Here is a 20,554-nt window from a genome sequence, read left to right on the forward strand (position 1 = left end):
TGAACCAATTCCCGATTTGGTTTAGTGGACCTTGGAATTGATGAATTTATAAACGAGCTACGATCATTAAATTGCTTCATTCTCGATAGAGGAATTCAGTTTCGCTCGCAGCTAACCGCAAAATGATTTCTTTCGTTCTTTTGCTTTCTCTCCTTTCGTTATGTCATAGAGAATTGGGCGTTCTACTTCCGAAAGACATGCAGCAAGGCTTACAAAAAAAACGCCGACGAAAATGGAACGAACTCTCTTCTGTTTCGAAATGTCCTACTAACGAAGGAATTCTCATCGTTTTGGTAAAAAGCGATGTACAATGAGTAAGGTATGTTCGGTGAATTCATCGTGAATTTTTTGCTGAGTGAGTACAAGGAAAATATTCAAAGGGCATATCTCGCACGAGTATGCTTCCATATAAATTTTTTTAGAGGGAACCTCGTATTTTAGATGGAGTTTAAACCCGGTTTCTTTTGTCAAAGGACGGATTATATCTTCATTTGTAAGTTAAGTCTATATTATCCAAGTTGAAATTGGTTGTTCCATCTCATAAATCCACTTTGATCGTGTTTATTCGACGTAGATAACTGTAAGCTATTTATTCCTGCCGGCAAGTTATATACAGGGTTATCCGAACTCAAACACACCATCAGATGTATAATTCGGTATTCAAAAATCGTTTACGTCTTCTTCAATTTATTAACGATTTCTATCAACTCTTGGGACTATTCAGATCTTTCAATGTGAGGTAACTATTGTTGTTAAGATATTTTATACAATTTTCCTTCTAATCGACCTGATAGATGTCAAGACTTTGCTCCGTAAAGCTTGTTCTGTCCTATAGCAACCATGATGAATTTTTCTATTGAAAAAAAATTAACAATATTATTTGTATTCACCATTACAATGTGAGCTGGTCCACAATATTAATCACCATATTCTTTTTAGTATGACTGACAGTTCACTTGAAAATATTGTTAAAAAATATTTTTCCATTTTGGTGTGATGCTGAAATCATTTTTGAATGGAAAAAATCAATATATTTGCCATTGGAGAAAAAGTAAAAGGCGAGAAAAATTAATTTACTCAATGACGATGAAATTGAAGTATTTCTTGAACTGGATGATCCTGATATGTGAATGTTTAGGTGGTGGCACCTGCCTATAAAGTAATTCGACTAAACAGACAAACGTGGATAGCTTTCCGCGTCTTTTCTCTTTAATTTTTTCCCGTAGAGTGCTCAGTAATGTCGAATAGTAATCTCCGGTTATTGTTCTACCCTAATGCATAAAATCAATCATGATTACTCCATGGCAATCCCAAAAAACTGAAGCAAGAACTTTTCCAGCAGATTTTTGGACACGAAATTTCTTAGGTCTTGGAGAACCAGAGTGTCGTCATTCCATCGATTGTTGCTTTGATTCTGGATCGTAGAAATGTACCCAAGTATCATCCATAGTAACAATTCGGTTTAAGAAGTCTACATAGTTTTCAAATCGAGCACAGATCGAACGCGATGTTTCTACCCTTGCACGCTCTTGATAAACATTCAAACATTTGGGGTTCCATTTTGCAGCAATTTTTCTCATGTCCAAATTGACGTGAACTATAAGATGAATGCGTTCGTATGAAATATTCAGTGCTTCAGATATCCGTTTGAGTCCAATTCGACGTCTGATAAAATCATGTCATGAACTGCATCGATATTTTCGTGGACTGACATAGAAACTAACCTTCCCGATCGGTCATCCTCTTCAATGAAAAATTTACCTCTTTTGAAGCTTGCAGTCCAATTTTTCACGGTCGCATACGAAGGACATTGATCACCAAGGGTATTAAGCATATCTTAGTAAATCTGCTTACCTCTTAACCCTTTTAAACACAGATGATGGCTCGATGTTCCAATATTTCGATTTTCACAATTTCGGTCGACATCTTCTTTGTTTCTTTTAATGTATTGCGCAACTCTGGTTTACTTTTTTGACCTCAAACTTCAAACTGACACTTCTAATGAGTTATTGTTCGTTGCTATGGTAACGAAATATTTTTTTTATGCATGGAACTGGTCTAGGCTAACTAGATATCAATGCATCCTAGTATATGGACTATTTCTATAGGTGTAAGTACTCGAAAAGCAAAGTTTTTAAAACCAAACCAGAAGAAGGTTTGTCAGTTTGTTAATGGACAAGATTTTCAGCATTTATTGAAGGAACATGCTTTAGTGTATGTCACATAGATCAGATGTTAGAAACTCGAACTCTACATCTGAAACGAGGTTCCTAAAATACCCAAATGAGGTTTTTTCAAATTGAGATCGGTATTCCTCTATAGAGAGTTTTCATTTGCCCGTTCACTCATGTAGCACCCTGTATACCATGTACCTACTTACACAAAATCCCATTCCGTTATAGGTCCACTGCTCTCAGGATATGCTCGATGAAATTCCAACCAACAAATCGTCCATACAAGATTCAAACATCCCAGACTTGGGCAAATATCCCAACTTCAAACTGTTTATCTGAAGGTCTGCTCAAAATCGCGAACTCCACAGAAACCCTCAAGTCTCGCAATATTTGCCCTCTGCGAATGACTCCATTTTATTGCTCTTCGCAACAATTGAATTTCGGAGTAACGTGATAAGTTTGTTCTTCAGGCTCGTTAATTTCCTGGAAAATTTGGCTCAGTAGCCGCTTTATGGCAGGGCGATGTCGTATCTTGAAATGGGTCTTTAATTATACGAAAATTAGACGGGACGTCATCAAGCAGAAAGCCATTTATGCAGGAAGCTGATAGGGCTTCGATATGAGAATGATTTCTGGATAGAAGTTAAATTATCATCTCTCCCTTCAGGGACGAAGTCAGATTTGATTGGAAAAGGAGCTTGTTGTTGTCATATGACCCTCTCAAAGAAGGTCATCTTTGTGTCTTTGCTGTATTGTTGTAATCGGAACTCATAAGCCTCAAAAGTAACAGGTCGCAGAACAAGGAATGGCGTTGAGAGATGGTTCTCCGCTCTGCTTTCAGCTCCCAATGGGCTTGCACACCAACCAAGAATCGTACTCATAGCACGGGTAGAACCCATGCGGTATGGGGAGTCTCTCCTTTTTTGATTTTGGTGGATCACGAGCTTGCGCATCAGCTAGCATTGATGGGCCGGGACGGTGTGGGTTGAAGCTGAGCTTCCAAGTTAACAGTACGAAGTGTTGGCTCACCCTTGGACTCTTTACACGTCTTTTCCGCAGCGAAAAAATATATATTTCAAGAACGATGACCTATTTTCATGTGAGAAAGAGATTCCAATATGCTAAATGACTCAGACTATTGATTAGGATATACCATGCTTCAGAATTCGGATATAAATTTAAAAAAAAATAAAATATACTTGTCACAAGTCACCCACCGAGTTAGGAGGCTTGGGACACAAGAAAAATCCATTGAGTACTCAACTCTCAAATGAAATAGGTGACTTGGGACGGTGTATAGTTTTGTTAAATTAGAATTTGTGATTATATAGTTGAAATTCGGTAAGGAAATTAAATGATAAACCCCTATTACAGCGAAAGTAAATATATACTCAAATGTAAAAAAACTTAACAAAACAAGGGAACTCTGATTTCTTTCATTTTTTGGTGATTTCTTTGTGGAAATAACGTAAATAATAATATCCTGCGAAAAATCTGTATATTTCCTGCTGCCAATGCGCCGCTTGTATCTATTCGGCATTGTCCCAAGTCACCCTATGAAACAACAAAATAAATGAATGAGATCCGTGTTGGCATTTGATTTGTAAACAACCTTGTTTCATGACATATCTAATATCCCACGTATCCAGAAAAAAATTACACATGCACAAAGTGAAACATATGTACAAGATACTAGAAAGTATAAGGGCCATAAAAACGCGCTTTTAGTCTCCTGAATTCGTTAATTTTTCCCGTCAATTCAAACGCTCTGGTCACGGCAAACTCAACAGGAATTAATTGTTAAACTAACCGAAAATACGCTACACCTACACAATCTTATAAGTTTGTCCCTCCACTCATAAATGGTAAGAAACAGATAAATCTGCAAGGGGGGTAATTGTCCCAAGTTACAGGACTGTCCCAAGTCACCCGAATCTACCGAAATTCAGCAGAAAAAAATTCAGCAAGCTTTCCTGAATAAAAAGCGGTACCTACTAGATATTCTCATTCAAGAAGAGTTCAATTCACCCCCATCCCTTAAAAGTTTACGGGGTTTTTCTCTCGAATATCTGTCGTTCTCCGTTCCAAACGAACAGAACGATTTATTATTCCATAAACATCCATCTAAAAAGGGAATACGCCTGACGTGACCCATTTAATGTTTCATAATTCGACACGAAACATCTCGATCGTCTGAGAATAGAACAACCACACGGCATAAATAATAAAATAACCCAATTTTCATTGGAATTACCTGGCTCAATCGGTAAAATGTCTAATCACTGGTATGTCCTGCCAGAAATATTCGAGGCAGTGAGAATCTGAAAAATGCAAGCTCGTGTAAATTGGATTCGTCTGGCCAATTCTCCTACCCAATGGTAGGTGGCGCTAGTCTATCTTATAATCTCACTAGCTCAAACCCGAGCAATATTTCTTAGTGGAACGCTCTATAATCTATAACCTCGCCACCAAAGATTATAGAGTAGAAAGATAGGAAACGCCCCCATATCGCTAGTACTAAAAACCGACTACATATTGGCCAGTGAAAACACATTTGACAATGAGATGGCGCTGAAAACGTATTATCAATAAAGAAAAACTGTTTGATAACAGTTTTCTGTTTTATAATTGAGGGGCGCGAAATTCTATTCCTTGTATTGAATTTCAACATTGACCTTGTTGAGACCAGAAAACAAACATCCTGAGCGACAAAACAAAAGGATGGTTTTGTTTTGTTACCAGGATGATAGTTTTCATCTGAGCATTGTTTGGAATCGATTGGTATCAATGAAATACGTTGTTGGATGTGATAAAATTTTATTTGAAATATATGACTAGGGTACAAAAATACATGGTTATCTGCTATAGGTACGTCAAAGGTGTTTTTTCTGTGAAAACGTTTTGAATTATTGAACTGAGTTGAATTTGTACAATTTATATCAGAAATTGATATGAACCAGTATTCAATTTACTGTCATAGGATAACCATTTCCGTTACTTACATATTATTCACAAAATTTTCAGAACCACAATTGAAAAAAACCTTACAGAGGTATACAAGACCTGTATTCAAGCCCGTCAGTATAATTTCTTCATGCTTTTTTATGATTTTTTCATGGTATGGTCTCTTTATGACACAAAATATACAAATTGATTGACGAATGAACAAAACACTCACAGTAGGTTTCATAAAACTTTGATATTCCAAACAACAATTTGACAATAACCCTATTACCAAATCGAAATCCATAAAACTTTAGCATTTCTGAATATATTGAAGGCAATTGAGAATCTTTGAATGGACGAATAAAAGTCTTAATTTCCCCTAAATGAGCCCTTCATGTAAGGGATGCTTCTGCATACAACAATTTACGTGGATGAACAGTTCTCAATCGACTTGCAGTAAAATGTTCATTGCACATGGTGTAGTCAGCAGTGTTTGCAGGCTTTTACGCCCTGAAAATTTTATCCACTTCGTAGCACTGAAAATAAAAATCAATGAGTGACCAAGTCACATGTTACCAGTTTTAATACTTACATTCCCATTTTCCTTAATAAAATTCGTTTTATTTGATCCACAGTTCGTCACCATACAATAGTTTTCGATCGATATTCTGAGGTTTTCCAAGAAATTAGACAAAAATTTCAATAATCAGAAACTAGAACGGGCTTGAAAAACAAAAGGCGATACGAGGTTGTCTATGGATACGAGAATCAAAACATTCAAAACCTGTTTGATCAAAATGGCCATCTGACTCTTACATCTCGCAAAATTTCATACGAATTGAAATTTTAACAAGTCTAAGGGCCTTAAAAACACATTTGAAACACAGACGGCGCTCACATCACTTTAGTCGCTTCGTTTCCTTTCTTTCTACTCTATAATCTTTGCTCGCCACGAAGTAGCTGTCTCTTTCTTCCTTAAATAGGTATTTTTCATCTCTTCATAACCCGCTGAATATCGATTAGAAAACTATGCTGTGAGGAGCATTTTTCATCAGGACTAGGTAGTTGGGGATCATTCTTTGCAATCTGCAGAACCTGCAGAAGTGTTTGAAGGACATTTGTCGTAGGGAATCTATGAATCGAAATTTTTCATTCAGTAGAAGGACAACGCAGAAATCCAAATAGATTCCTGTGTTCCTTCTTCGAACAAAAATTACACCACTTATCCGGAGAATCTGAAGAAATAGTAAGTGGTTAAACCGCAACGAAGAAGTTCATGCCGCTATACATAAGTGAATTACGCGAGAGAACTGGAACTGGAAAGGCTTCGCCCTCATTCGCCCTATCCAATTATCAGAACTTCACTGCTGCATGAAATATGCAAGAAACAGCAAAGATTTCGGAGCACTATGCTGAGATAACTCCTAGAGTGAACCTCGCAGTTCACAGATGGAAACGCTCGAAAAAGCCGACTGAACTGATTACAGTGAATTCGTTAAGAATGGAAGCATGAAAACCCGGATGATATGACAGAATGCTCCAAATTCTCCTTGTCAGCACGCTGTTGTGTGTCGCAGTTATCTGCAGATCACCAGCAAGCTCATAATTTTACCCATGGAGGGTTGATATGATAACCAACATTTGGATTTTCCGCTTGAAAATGTTGACATGAAAAAACAAGCGTTTGTAAACTGGCACGCTATAGGGTTTGTGAGTAACTTTCAAAAATTCCAGACCAGAAAAAAGCCAGACCATTCAAGTTGATTTCAGGAAATTTCCCTAAAGAGTTTCGATCTTCAGTACATAATTCAAAATAGCCATGGTAATGAATAATCTTCTCGACCGAAACATGTTGCCTCAAGTTTCGACATAGTGTTTTCACGAATAAATAGATAAAATAGACAAACGATGTGTTTCTCTCAAAGTGGAAACTGTCCACTAGTAATCCAGATATTAAGTATTATACATCGACTGCATGAGAGAGATGCTTCGGTGGCATTTTTGTGGGTGCCATCTCATATAGGAGCTCTTGGAAGTGAGAGAGATGATAGCACCTGCAGAATCAACACCATTAGAGGATCTTCAAGTGCCAGGAGATGTGAACTAGAACTACAAGTCCAGAGGCATTCAAATCATGGCAAACCCGCTGATTCTAACAAAAATCAAAGCTCCACGACTGCGAAGAAACGATCTTAGTCTGGAGCAAATCAGTTTGAGAAGACCACAGTCATAACTCACAAACACCACCTAGAAGGAAGTGTACCACCTGCAACCACAACCTTACGGTGAAACATATCCTTACAAATTGCCTCAGATCCGATGAAGAAAAAACAGCTGCAGCATTGGGTAATCCTTGAAGATGTTCTGGATGTGGACTCGACTAGAGCAAGGCGATGATATTTGAAACAGATAGTTTGATACCAAGAGGAAAACCAACATTAACTCCTCTTGAGCAACTGCATCTTATGTGTCAATAATATAATTCTGCTCTATAGCAAAAATTGAAATATATTTAAACTGGCCTCTTGTACTTTCGATGCAAATAACTAGATAAGAAGTCCCTTCAATCAGTCTGTATAAACGTTAGTTATATTCATTACATACATTCGAATTCATTCATTTTCTGAAGTGAAATCATATTGTGACAAATTTCTATGGGCCGGTGACTACTTTTATAAAAGTGATTGGGGTATACTTTCTTCACACTTGGAAAAGAGTCACGTAGAGCCGTGATATATTATAAATTCGAACAGTTTTCGAGGATTTTGAGTTGTTGAAAGCCAGTTTTCATTTCCTAACAGTTGAGTTCAGATACGGATATGATAGAGTGAAAATTTTTCCTTTCCAATCGTCAGATCCTCTAACGCCTATTTCATTCAATCTCCTTTCGGCGGCATATCCGTTTATCCCCATAGAAAAGCCATTCTTTTTATCGCAGTGTCGAGTATGGAGGTGGATTGCCAATTTCACCGTAGTAAAGTCGTAGCTATTTTCCATTCAGTATGGGCTCAAGTTCCCTACTGAAGAAATGATTAATCCTCAGTAGATAAGATTCATTTTTTTTCATCCATCGTATGGAAAACGAGGCAAACTTTGCTTTATAGGGGAACATTTGATGCGGACGCGTCCAATCAATGCGCATCAAACCTGTGAGAAAGTTCTAGTCCGATTTTTGACTGCTCTGAAGTTGCTCTTAATGTTCTGGATTCTATCACCACCACGTCCACCACCTCTTGACTTCAAGGAGTACCTTCAATACTTGTTTATATATCTTCTGTTTTGGTACCAAATAATTCAGTTTACCTTCACTCACTAGTGATTGATAAAGTGAAAAAGGAATTCGATAAGAACAAATTCGAAATACCTAAGATGACTTTGCAAGAACATACTTGTCACAATTCTTCTGTAGGCCACGAGAGATAGATTCTAAAAGCTATCAATTATGAAAAAACTGCAACAAACGAATAATTTATTGCTGGAATGGCTTCAGATATAGGCCCTAATAGGGCAATTTTTATACCACTTACATATCCCAGGAGATATGATCGAAAAACAGCCCTTAGTGGCCACATTTTAGTCCCCTAAACTTCATGTACAACTCCGCTGATCAGAAAAACCTAGATGTTTTATATTGGGACATGAAATGTATGTTTGTTCTACTTGGCAGGAAATACTCAAACTGATGAGAATGAACGAGACTGATGGAGACTTTACGAGCAGCTTCCACAAGATTTACAAGAACAATTACTCTGAACTTTCTCAGGGAAAAAAGCATCTTCCATTTTCTTGGTCCAACAACTTCCCCATCTATGGAATCAAGAATTGAGTATTTATCGATCTTGACAAGATTTGTTAGGTTTATTTTCGAGTCTACCTCGAAGGCAGTATTTATTTGATTTATTTATGGGAACAAGAAATACTCTGTGGGTTGTATATTTATTGATTGATCTTATACGAAGCCTCAGAACAAGTTGAGTTGATAATCCGATTGACAGACAAGGAACGTGCCCGAAAATCTCATATTCTACCCCTCCTAACACTCATCAGGAATAAAGAAGGGGTTGTTCTCATTCCTCCAATCCCATCTCGCCAAAAACTCACATCTCCGTAAAACAAATTACATACTGTATACTCGAACAAAGACTGGTTCGAGTTCCACGAATTATATTAAGCAGGGTAAAGAGAATGAGAATGTGGAAAAACCACAACAATGTATGAATTAAAAAGGTTAAACAGGGTTACTCTGTTGAAACCAACCTCTGAACGAACGTCATTTGCCACGATTTATCTCAATTTGAGTGCTGAAAAGTTTGAGGTTGAAAGAACTCATTTTCAGGTCGAGTATACCAGGTGGCATGAAGGTAGAGAAGGGGTTATAGAGGTACTAAAACTGAATGAGGATAAGGGGCTTTAAGGTCCCATAAAGATATTGCTCTCAGAGTGAGGGTGATTTATGAAAGACTATGAATTCCCATATTTTCGTTATCAGGGCAAATTTCTAGCTGATATTTAACAGGATTTTTATATCCAATCAGAAATTAAAAAAAAAGGCAGGCCAGTATATAAAGTTTTAATTTATGTGCCAGGTGAAAAATATCGCTCGATATATGAGATATTCTGAACAGATTACTTTAAAATACTCACAAGTTGATGAGAAAAACATTGTTTTGGAATATATTTCAGTTTTCTGTCGTTTTAATGTCAGAAAGTGGTTTCTCACTGATATTCCCTATGTTTCACATGAATTTGATTATTTATCTTTCATTTCAGAGTACTGGATGCCACATCTTCAAATTTTGCAGGATAAGGATAAGTTCTCTATCGACTATGCCTCTTTCCTGCGAAGATGTGAGGTGAATGGAAAGCCCATGTAGGAATGCTATCTTTATTTCTGACTGTCCCACTCACTCTAATCTCTATAATAGGACCAGTTCTCAATGGTTTAGTTATTGTGGCTATAATACTCACAAGACAGGTAAGAAAGTACCATAGATCATATAGAACATCATTTTGTTTTATGTTAGTATTTTCCAAATATAGGGGGTGTAAATGAGTTGGGAAAAAATTTAAGAAGTTTTTCCTTGTTAAAAAGTAGTGTGGGTCTTTCATATACATAATTATCATTTTTTTGAGCTGCCTCTGCTTAGAGACATCTCCCCAAAAATGGAAACTAAAGGAAACACAATACTTTTTCATTATTACCTCAACACAAACTCTTTATTGGGTTCTAACTATGATAAATGAACGATTCCTAAACTTTCTGTCAGAGAGGAGAGACAGGGAAGTTTCAACTTGTTTGCCGTCTAACAAACTTACACATAAAGCGTCTCCAAGTATCCAGAAAAGGGTCAAACACATTTATGCCACTAAGGTTCGACTCCATTGAATGACACCATGAAAAAGCTATATATTTCCTCGTTTGCCTCGCCATGAAAACTTTAATGTTTATTTTAAGGAAATTGAATTCTACGAAACATCCTGTTTCTCTCGCAGGTTAGCGGAAGGAATAATTTCCGTATAAATAGTGAGTGTTTCTTCTTGGAGAGAGGTCCCTTGAACAATCGTCACCGCATAAATACTTCTGGATATACAGGGTGCTCACTCACCAGAAAAGTGATTCCTATTACTATTTCAAACTCTTTGAGATATAGAGTGTCAAAAATGAGACAGTATCTCGCGTTTTCCTACAAAAAATTGAAGGAGTTCCATTGGAATTGATGGATTTGTCTACAAAAAAAATTTTTCAAATCGACACACTGTACAAACTCTCAAATGTAGACTGTGGGAATTTCCCGGCATGAAAATGGATCCAAATGGTTGCAACTGCGGTTATTTATGATTTTTCGAGTTACAATTCCCATTTCACCAGAGTATTTTTCGATTCCACTAACTGTGGAGCGAAATTTATCAATCAGCGAAGGGCAGCTAAAAATTGACGCAGCTGTTGTTTATATTTCCATAGTTGAGCGGATAGGACTCGTACGGGTAAAAAAAAAGGGGATTTTTTAGCAGATTTCGGATGGCATGAAATTGATTCCACAATGAATCTCGTGCATATTCATGTGAAGGACTTCCATCATCGTTTACGTTCAGTGGATGAAACTGATAACACAAATTTTTCAATTGTGACTGAACTCATTTAAATTTACACCTATTTATGCAAAAAATCAGTGAGTTAACAATCTGAATTTCTCTGATGATGTTTTCACGAATACTTTGGGTCTTGAAATCAATTACTTATCTGAAGAAACAGCAATCACAATGAAATTCTCTTAATTGAATTGCATTTATGTATTTTTTTCAAAAGCCCAGCCAATCAAGATATTTGTAAACCCAACTCAACAATGTATTTCCTATTTTAATTATGATGTTGAATATTGGTGAAAAAAACCTAGAAATTCGAATGAAATTTTGCCATGTTTGAATTCAATTCATTCAATAGAAGACCAGATAAAAACTTTGCAATTGAATTGCGAGAGATGATTCCTATGACATTTCCTCAGATTCTGATGCTATCAATTTAAAATATGTATAATACGAGGATGTATTGATATCTAGTTAGCCTAGACCAGTTCCATGCCTAAACAAGTATTGCGTTACCATAACAACGAACAATAACTCATTAAAAGTGTCAGTGTGAAATTTGGGGTCAAAAAAGTAAACCAGATTTACGCAATAAATTAAACGAAGGAAGATGCCCACCGAAATTGTGAAAATCTAAAAATGGAGAATCGAGCCATCATCAGGTACCTATCTGTATTTAAAAGAGTTAAATAATAAGCAGATTTACGAAGATATGCTTAAAACTCTTGGTGATCAATGCCCTTCCTATGCGGTCGTGAAAAAATGGACTGCAAGCTTCAAAAGAGGTATTTTCCATTGAAGGTGATGACCGATCGGGGAGGTCAGTTTCTGTGTCAGTCCCCGAAAATATCGATGCAGTTCATGACATGATTTTATCAGACCGTCGAATTGGGCTAAAACTGATATCTGAAGCACTGAATATTTCATACGAACGCGTTCATCATATGGTTCACGTCAATTTGGCCATGAGAAAAATTGCTGCAAAATGGATCCCCAAATGTTTGAATGCTGACCAAAAGTGTGCAAGGGTAGAAGCATCACGTTCGATCTGTGCTCGATTTGAAAACGATATAGACTTCTTGAACCGAATTGTTACTATGGATGAGACTTGGGTACATTTCTACGATCCAGAATCAAAGCAACAATCGATGGAATGGCGACACTCTGGTTTTCCAAGACCTAAGAAGTTTCGTGTCCAAAAATCTGCTGGAAAAGTTCTTGCTTCAGTTTTTTGGGATTGTAATGGAGTAATCATGATTGATTTTTTGGATGAGGGTAGAACAATAACCGGAGATTACTATTCGACATTACTGATCACTCTACGGGAAAAAATTTAAGAGAAAAGACGCGGAGAGCTATCCAAAATTGTTTTGATTTTGCAGGACAACGCCACTGCACACAAATCCCATGTTGTCATGCAAAAAATTCGTGATTTATGGTTAGAATTACTGGAACACCCCCCTTATTCACCAGATTTGGCTCCATCCGACTATCATCTCTCTCCTCAACGGAAAAAAAGTTTAAAAGGTAGTCAATTCTCTTCCAAAGAGGAGGTAATAAAAGCTGTGGAGGTCTGGTTTGCAGAACAAGAAGAAACATTTTTTGAAAGGTCTAGAGACATTGCAGGTTCGCTGTAATAAATGTATCCAATTAGGAGGAGAATATGTTGAGTAATAAAATATTTTGACATTGAAATTTTGTCTGATTCTATAGTAGGCTTAGAATTTTTCAATATATCCTCGTATAGCTTTCTGTCGAAAGTCAATGAGTTCTATTTCTGCCCTCTTTACGTCATATACGAAGATTTGCACCTTTCCATATACGAATTCAACACCCAGATAAGTCCTCGAGGTAGCTTAAGAGGATTTTCTTCTTCGTATTCGATCTTTTATGCGTATTATATTTGAAACGAGGCGAAAAAATATATGTAGCCTGGCAGACACTCCAACTGGGCAAATTTTTCGAAGTTTCCTTTCCCCAGCTGCTCATTTTCACAGTCGTTTATTTTCATTATGGATTTTTCGGTCAACTGCGTTGCTCTGTTCTGGCTAAACTGCGAATTTATGCCATCGGTAGCCTCCTGCATGGAGCCGCTTAGTTGGATTAGGATGAGCAGAAACTTGCAACATAATTCAATTTTTATGGAATTGCACGGGGATGTAAAAACGAGGGAAATTCATGTAAAATAATCTACGAAAATGTAATGAGGATTTATTTTCCAATCTACTAGTTCCCGTGAGCACTATCAGTCCTATCTAATTGGAATTTGTGATGCAGAAACTCTGCAAATGCTGCACTTAAGATGTCAAATATCATATTTCACTTTTTTCGAATTCTACTCGGGTATTTCAGTAGAAACTTATGATTAACAGATCCAATGAAGCACATTATGATGCATCTCATATTATTTCGTCCATTCATTTTCATAAAAATAGTTGGTTACTCCATTCTAATTACAAAAACTTAAGAAAACTCATTTATGACAGTGCATGCACTCTATATGTTCAATAGATTTTTGTTGTTTTTAGAGGCAACATCAATTATACTGCGTAAATAAGTAATTCCTTTCACGTAAATGAAGGCATGATCTTATTATTCTTCAATTATCCACTGATTAACTTCGTCACTTTCACTTTTGCAGATTTCCTCTGTCAACCATATACTCCTGCTGCATTTGGGCCTCCTCAATATTGTTTTAGGACTATTATTCCTGATATTCTGCGTGCCAAGTTTCACCGTCGACAACTGGATATCCTCAGGGCCCTTTTGTACATTCTACGGATTCTTCTTCACACTGTTACATCCGTTGGTGGTATGGACCATTTGTGGGCTGAATTGTGACAGATATTATGCCATTGCCTCTCCCCTACATTACGGTCATATTGTCAGCAAAAAGAAGGTGAGTTTTTGATGATGATCGTCGACGGTAAAGTAAAACTAAAGCCGACAAAAGTATCCCTACAAGTAAATGAAAATAATGGTATTCATATGATACACTATATATTTGTGTTCATTGTGGTGGGAGTTGTGTTGCTCTGATGAGATCAAATTAGGTTGAAACCATGGTGAACACGTTTGTTAGAAGAAGAACGAGCTCAGGAACTCATCTCTTGAGTAATCTGTTGAGTCCATCTGACTATGTGTTTCATGTATCTACCTATTGGTCTTTAAAATAGTCTGAAGATCTTTCTGAATTAACTTCATTAATTTCCTGATTGTGTTGTGTATTAACTAAAGCTTAATCAGGCAATCAGCGCTTGATTTATGTATCCATATAGATTTGTTTTCAATCGATTATCCAGTTATGACCATACAGAATATTATTTTTGCATCAAATCTGACCTACATACGTTCGTTCAATGATACTCAATTGCTGCTTCTAAATTATTCATATTCAGGACTGGAAAAGTTATGATGAATTCTGTAAACCGATTGACTCAATCGGGCAATTTAAGTTTCGTGAAACTCACAGAGTTATTCAAGTAAGTCAAAATGCTCGAATCTGCTTAACCAACGCTAACAAAATGATATTCAGAATGGAGCAAAATGAAAGAAAATTGAACTAATAAGATTGAATATTAAGTGCATTACGTTTTTCCGTATTTGAACTCCACTCCATCATCTTATAATTCTCGAATATGGACCCCTTTCAAGGGGTTCTGATTGAATAAAGAGGAACCCGTTAAACAGTTTGCTCGCAGTGTTACCAACAATAGAAAACCATCTGTTGTTCGTAGTCGTCGTTCTTACACTAATTTCGATAATGAGTTTGGGGGAAAATCAATTTGGCTCGTTTCATCGTGAGCTTCAATTAGCATCGAGCTCACATTCATCCACTTGATGGATGCCTATTCCCGGCTTGATGGCATTTTCGTCAAACGAATTTCATTTCATTAGATAAAACCTTTCCAGAGCATTATTCGAATTTTCGCGTTGTTCGATAGAGGCTGCCATTAAAGTTCTCATCAAAAATACATCAAATTGAGATGAGAGCCATTTTATTTCACGAGAAATGTTATACGGTTCTCAAACGGAATGAATTCAAGTTGGAGGGTATTAAACTCGATGGAAAGTTGAAGATTTTCCGTTCGAAACGTTCATTGGGTATCTTCAGTGGGATTTAGCGGAAATTGAAGAGCTCTCTGTGGATTTTAATAAGAAAAAAGGTCTTATGAATCGATGTAAGTAACTGATAGAATAAAAAATGAGTGTCTTGATAGTTGAGCACTGGTCTTACGGTTAATCATGACGTGGGTCCTTCAATTACAAACGTTATTCCATAGGAGAAGGATGTGTGTTACTCTGACGAGGTCAAGGGACACCGAAACTGTGGTCAGCATCTCCTCCTCTTCTTTGGAACGTTCTCCATGTAGTTGTCTTGACGATGGCTAATTGGCTAGTTCAATTAAGATCGTAACACTTGTTCATATTCATATCGGCAGGTGGTATGCATCTGAATTTAATTCTTAAGTGCGATAACGTTATTGTCCTAACAACCTTATATGCATAAACCCGACTGAATGTCATAACAAAAAGACTGTACAATAGGTATCTCACAAAAATCGTGAAAAAAAACAGTCACCTATGTTATGAACAAATCTTAACATTGACTGAAAATAATTGAACCATACTTACACCCCCCTGTGTGATTTTAATCACTTCGTAAAATTATACGAATACATATTATGCTCCAACTATTTCTGTATTCTGTATTCAACATGAAGATCAACCGAAATTCATTCTTGGCTTAACCTGCCATATCAATGACTCAGAATTTGACATTAATGCTATCTACTATCACTATCAGAATTTCATACATTACTCAACAATTTACGTGTCATATCAACTAGGTTAGGCATGACCTGAAATGTATCCGTTCAATGGAAGGGATTGATATAATAGTTCGTAGAGTTGAATTCAGTTAGAATATTTTGATACATTTTAAGATTTTCTTGTGACTTCACTGTCGCCCCATCCTCCGGTTGGAATATTTAGCGCTACACTGTACTGATGAGGGCCAATGATCCCGAAAACGGTTTAGAGTTGCCTTTAGATGCCACAGAAGTCTGCGGAGCTTTGATTCTGTCCAATAAAATATTTTTTCCGTTTTGTTATTAAACCTGAATAATTTTTTTCTAGGTATTCTTCGGGCTCAGTACTGGTTGGATAGTTTCTCTAGCCTTATGTGTTCCACCACTTCTGAAGATTGTCCCTTATGGCTACATCGAGGGATTAACGACTTGTTCTTCGAGTCACAAATACGAAAGAGGTGTTCTAATGTATTCTGCCATTTACACAATCTTCACACTACTCATACCTGCCACACTCATCATCTGCTGCAACTTGAAGGTAAAATAAGTTTCTCTTGTTCCAGTTGGACTTATACTGAGGTTTAGAAGTAATAAAAACTAGAGTACTCTTCGAATGTTGAAGATACACTGCGCAAAAAAATTAACGCACATTCTGAAAATCTCAATTTTAATGAAAGTTAGCTCTACATTGACTTTAAAACTTATTTTTTATGTTCTCTCGGGAAGGTTTTGAACGAAACAAGACACATTAAATGGAAGAAAAATTCAGGATTTCACCGAATCTTATGTGAAAGAAGAGAAATGAACAATTTTTAAAATACTGAAATGCTGATAAGTGATTTTATACTTGGTATTTCCACCCCTTGCGTTAATTACAGCTCGGCAACGACGGTTCATACTCAACATAAGTGATCTTAAAATGTTCTGATCTAATCCTTCCCAGATTTCTCTGAGTTGGATTCCTAAGTCATTAAGAGTAGCTGGATGATTTTCTGAACTTCTCAGCCTTCTATTGAGGTTGTTCCAAACCTTCTCAATCGATGGGCTGGGGTAAGATCTGGGCCTCTTGCCGCGACACGAGGCCTTAAATCATATTCTCTGACGCGATTTCTTATTGTTTGAGTGCTAATTTGCACCTCATGAGTTTGCTCAAGCTGAATTTGAAGGAGGCGAGCGGTTGCAAACCGTTGTCTCAACGAAGAAACTCTCCAGTAACGTTCTTGAATGGCAGTTGTTACCCGTGGTCTACCCTGTCCTGGTCTCCGGACATTCATACCTGTCTCCCTGAATCGCTGCAACATTCTGGACACACTTGTATGGGAAACTCCAAACCTTTTTGCAATTCTTGTGTATGTCCACCCTTCTTCTCGCAAAACTACCGCTTGGGCACATTCCTCTTGGGTCAAATTGCGTGTTTCTCGTTGCATAGCGATCGAGTGTAGAAGAACAACTGATTTTAGAATGGAGCCAATACATTCAAAATCTGATAATATCATATTTTTTTATTCCTGCTGGGAAAAAACATCTGTATTGAAGAAAACCGTTGAAAGTGGATAACATATGCATGCATAATTCTGATAAAAATAATTATCATTGAGAACACCCTCAGTTATAGAATAAATTTGAGATTTTCATAATGTGCGTTAATTTTTTTGCGCAGTGTACATTGCACCAATTTGTGTTTTCTCTTAATAAATAATGAATTCATTTTTGAAACGTGTATATGGATGTTGAGTTTATGATGTTAGAATATCATTTACCTTTAACTATCACCTCAGTAAAACATTAAATGAATTATTATCGTTTTTTCAGATATTGATGATAGCAAGATATCACCGACATCGAATTGCCTCAGCAATTTACGAAGTTACACTTTCGGCTCAGGTTACAATCACTCATCAGAGAAACCCTTTCTTCGTCCCAACAGTGACGGCTCCAACTTCAGGTGGTCCGCCCAAATTCAAGGGAAAAAGTGCCATCCATGCTGTTTTCGAACTGTTAGGATCTTTCCTGATTTTATATTTTCCCTATTACGTCCTAGTGGTATGGCAAGCTCTAGCAGAAACGTTTACGAGAAGCAGGGAGAAAATTGAGATACACCCATACCTTTACCCCACAGCAACAGTCCTTCTGATTTCGTCCATACCAGTCAACGGTTTCTTGTACGGCGTCAAGAACAAAACACTTCGTAAAACATTCCAAAATTACCTGCGAAAGAAGCAAACCAAGAGCGAGGTCAATCAAGAAATTCAAGCCAGAACTCCGTCTACCTGTGGGTCACGAAGACCCTCGCTGACTCCTCTTGGTTTCTTTTCAAAACCATCACTGCAGAGGCGGCTGTCTGAAGCCTTCTTGGACGTACAGAACACCATGAGTCCCCACAAGTCCAAGATCAAGAGAATAGCCTCCGATATAGCCTGGAGGCCTTATTCGAATTCAAGTTTGAACCTGTCAACGACTGAGGAGATTCCAGAGAAAATGAAACAAACTCTGAGCTGTAACACGCTTCAAATACCCTCAGATGCTGATCCTGTTTCCGTTATTACTGAGGACGAGATCTCGATTAAGTTGAAGAAGAATTCGACCACTCGTTCATCCACCGCTCATTTGATTCTGCAGAAGATATTCACTGTCGGAGAACAAGAGATAAGTGTTAAGAAGGCGGCTGTTATGAAGAACGTTTTGGATGGAACGCCTAAGAGATCTCCGAGAATTTTGATAACCAGAGCTTTTTCGGAGGAGAGTGAGAAATCTAACCCTAATTCCCCTGCTAAGGATAACATGAGCAGGAACTACTCAACTTCCTCGACAAGCCTTCTGGAGAAGAAATGGAGGCAAATGAAATACAAGTATGAAGAATCAGAATTCGACGACGTCAAATTCAATCCAACTACCAAACCCCTTCTGCACAACAGTTGTTCATCTGGTAGAGAAAGCGATTCGTCTGACACGTCCGATACATCTAGCGGAAAAATTTTCATGTCGTTAGACCATAGAAAGACTATATTGGAGCCTGAACCTACCGAAGAGCATTTACTGCTATCGTGGCCTCTGCAGAAGAAGTACATGAAAGACGATAACCGAAGAAAAAAAATCCTCAAACAAACTATTGTGAATGTTACACATGAAATTGTGCTTTAACTAGTCATTATTTTCTAGTCTCTCTCAGATTGCTCTATGTGATACGCATTATTTTCTGTAAAATAGATATTTGTTTTATGTTAAAACAGGGACGATCTTATAATTAATCTGTGAGTACATTTACTCGAAATCGATCAGGAAGATACTGAAGCTATAAATCATATTTCCTTAACATATCGTTGAATATTGCTAACTTCTGAACAATAAGAAATGTATTTTTAATCGTATAGGATGGGCCAAATTATGCAAGTCAGAATTATGAGAAGAACTGACAAGTGAAAATTCTCAGATAAAAGTCAGAATTCTGAGATACAAGTCAGAATTCTGAGGTGAATGTTGGAATTTTGACTGATAGGTGGAAATTCTCAGATAAAAGTCAGAATTCTGAGATGCAAGTCAGAATTATGAGGTGAATGTTGTAATTTTAACTGAAAAGTGGAAATTCTCAGATTATAGTCAGAATTCTCAGTTTCAAGTCAGAATTCTCAGTTTCAAGTCAGAATTCTACCTGGCAAGTCTAAATTCTGAGATATAAGTTCTGACTTTCAAGTTGAAATTTTACCTTGTATTAGAATTTTCTTCAACTTACAGTTCTGATTTGTTTTCCAAAATTCAGACTTGTTGACCAGAATTTCTCAGAATTCAGACTTGTATCTTGAAATTTCGACTTGCATCACAGAATTCCAACTTTAATATCCGAATTATGGCTCGTATCTCAGAATAACGACTTCAATGCTTTAGTAAAGAATGATATTATTCTATTTTATTGCCTCTCTAAACAGCAAAAATAATTTCTACCAACTATTAAAGTATACTTAAATTCTTCACTGAATTTCAGCATTGACAGATCATTTCAGCATCAAACATTATTGCTTTAGTGAATCCTCACAAAATAAAATTGTAGAACATTCCAAAGTCGTTTTGTCCCATCTTGTGCAAGCAAATTGTTCATCATTTTTGTCAATCAAAATTTAAATCCTTGAAAAGGTGGAGTGGAGTGGTGAAAACCTCATTCAAAATAAAATTAAAATATATCACCATTGACCAGAATCACCTTTCCTGGTTTTTATCAAATCAATGAAGACTAAAATGAATCTAGGAATTTCAGATTATAAGATGATAGTTTCACTTGTTGATATCCTGCAAATTATAGATATATTGATATGTTGGGAGTATATTGTGAATTTATATAATATATGAAGTCATTTAGTCATTAAGTAGAAAAAAACATTCCACTATTCGTAATTAATTCGTTAGATCATTTCGAAAATCTAAAAAATGGATAAAAGATAGTCATGAATGAATCATGTCCAAAAATGAATTAACAACTTTCACAGGGTAAAAATATCACAATCAAAACTGGAAGATAGATTAAACATATCCTGAAAATCAGTATTA

The 20,554-nt window shown here is 36.8% G+C and overlaps 1 protein-coding gene across 1 annotated transcript; it reads left to right on the plus strand.

The window, feature by feature from the left end:
• The first annotated feature begins 102 nt into the window (after positions 1–102).
• LOC123316304 lies at positions 103–19,297 on the plus strand. The gene is made up of 5 exons (XM_044902311.1): positions 103–319; positions 9,891–10,095; positions 13,846–14,103; positions 16,344–16,553; positions 17,828–19,297. Exons 2-5 carry the CDS (start codon positions 9,997–9,999, stop codon positions 19,154–19,156), a joined length of 1,896 nt encoding a protein of 631 aa, XP_044758246.1. The 5' UTR covers positions 103–319; positions 9,891–9,996; the 3' UTR covers positions 19,157–19,297.
• The last annotated feature ends 1,257 nt before the right edge of the window (positions 19,298–20,554 follow it).

The sequence above is a fragment of the Coccinella septempunctata genome, chromosome 7 (genome assembly GCF_907165205.1).
Source record: "Coccinella septempunctata chromosome 7, icCocSept1.1, whole genome shotgun sequence".
In the NCBI taxonomy this organism is placed as follows: Eukaryota; Metazoa; Arthropoda; class Insecta; order Coleoptera; family Coccinellidae; genus Coccinella; species Coccinella septempunctata.

What these genes read in the sequence shown, in the direction of transcription:
- LOC123316304 (XM_044902311.1), top strand. Translation starts at nt 9,997, where the DNA reads ATGCTATCTTTATTTCTGACTGTCCCACTCACTCTAATCTCTATAATA. An exon ending in CTATAATACTCACAAGACAG is followed by an intron (nt 10,096 to 13,845) that starts GTAAGAAAGTAC and finishes TCACTTTTGCAG; the next exon opens with ATTTCCTCTGTCAACCATAT. An exon ending in ATATTGTCAGCAAAAAGAAG is followed by an intron (nt 14,104 to 16,343) that starts GTGAGTTTTTGA and finishes ATTTTTTTCTAG; the next exon opens with GTATTCTTCGGGCTCAGTAC.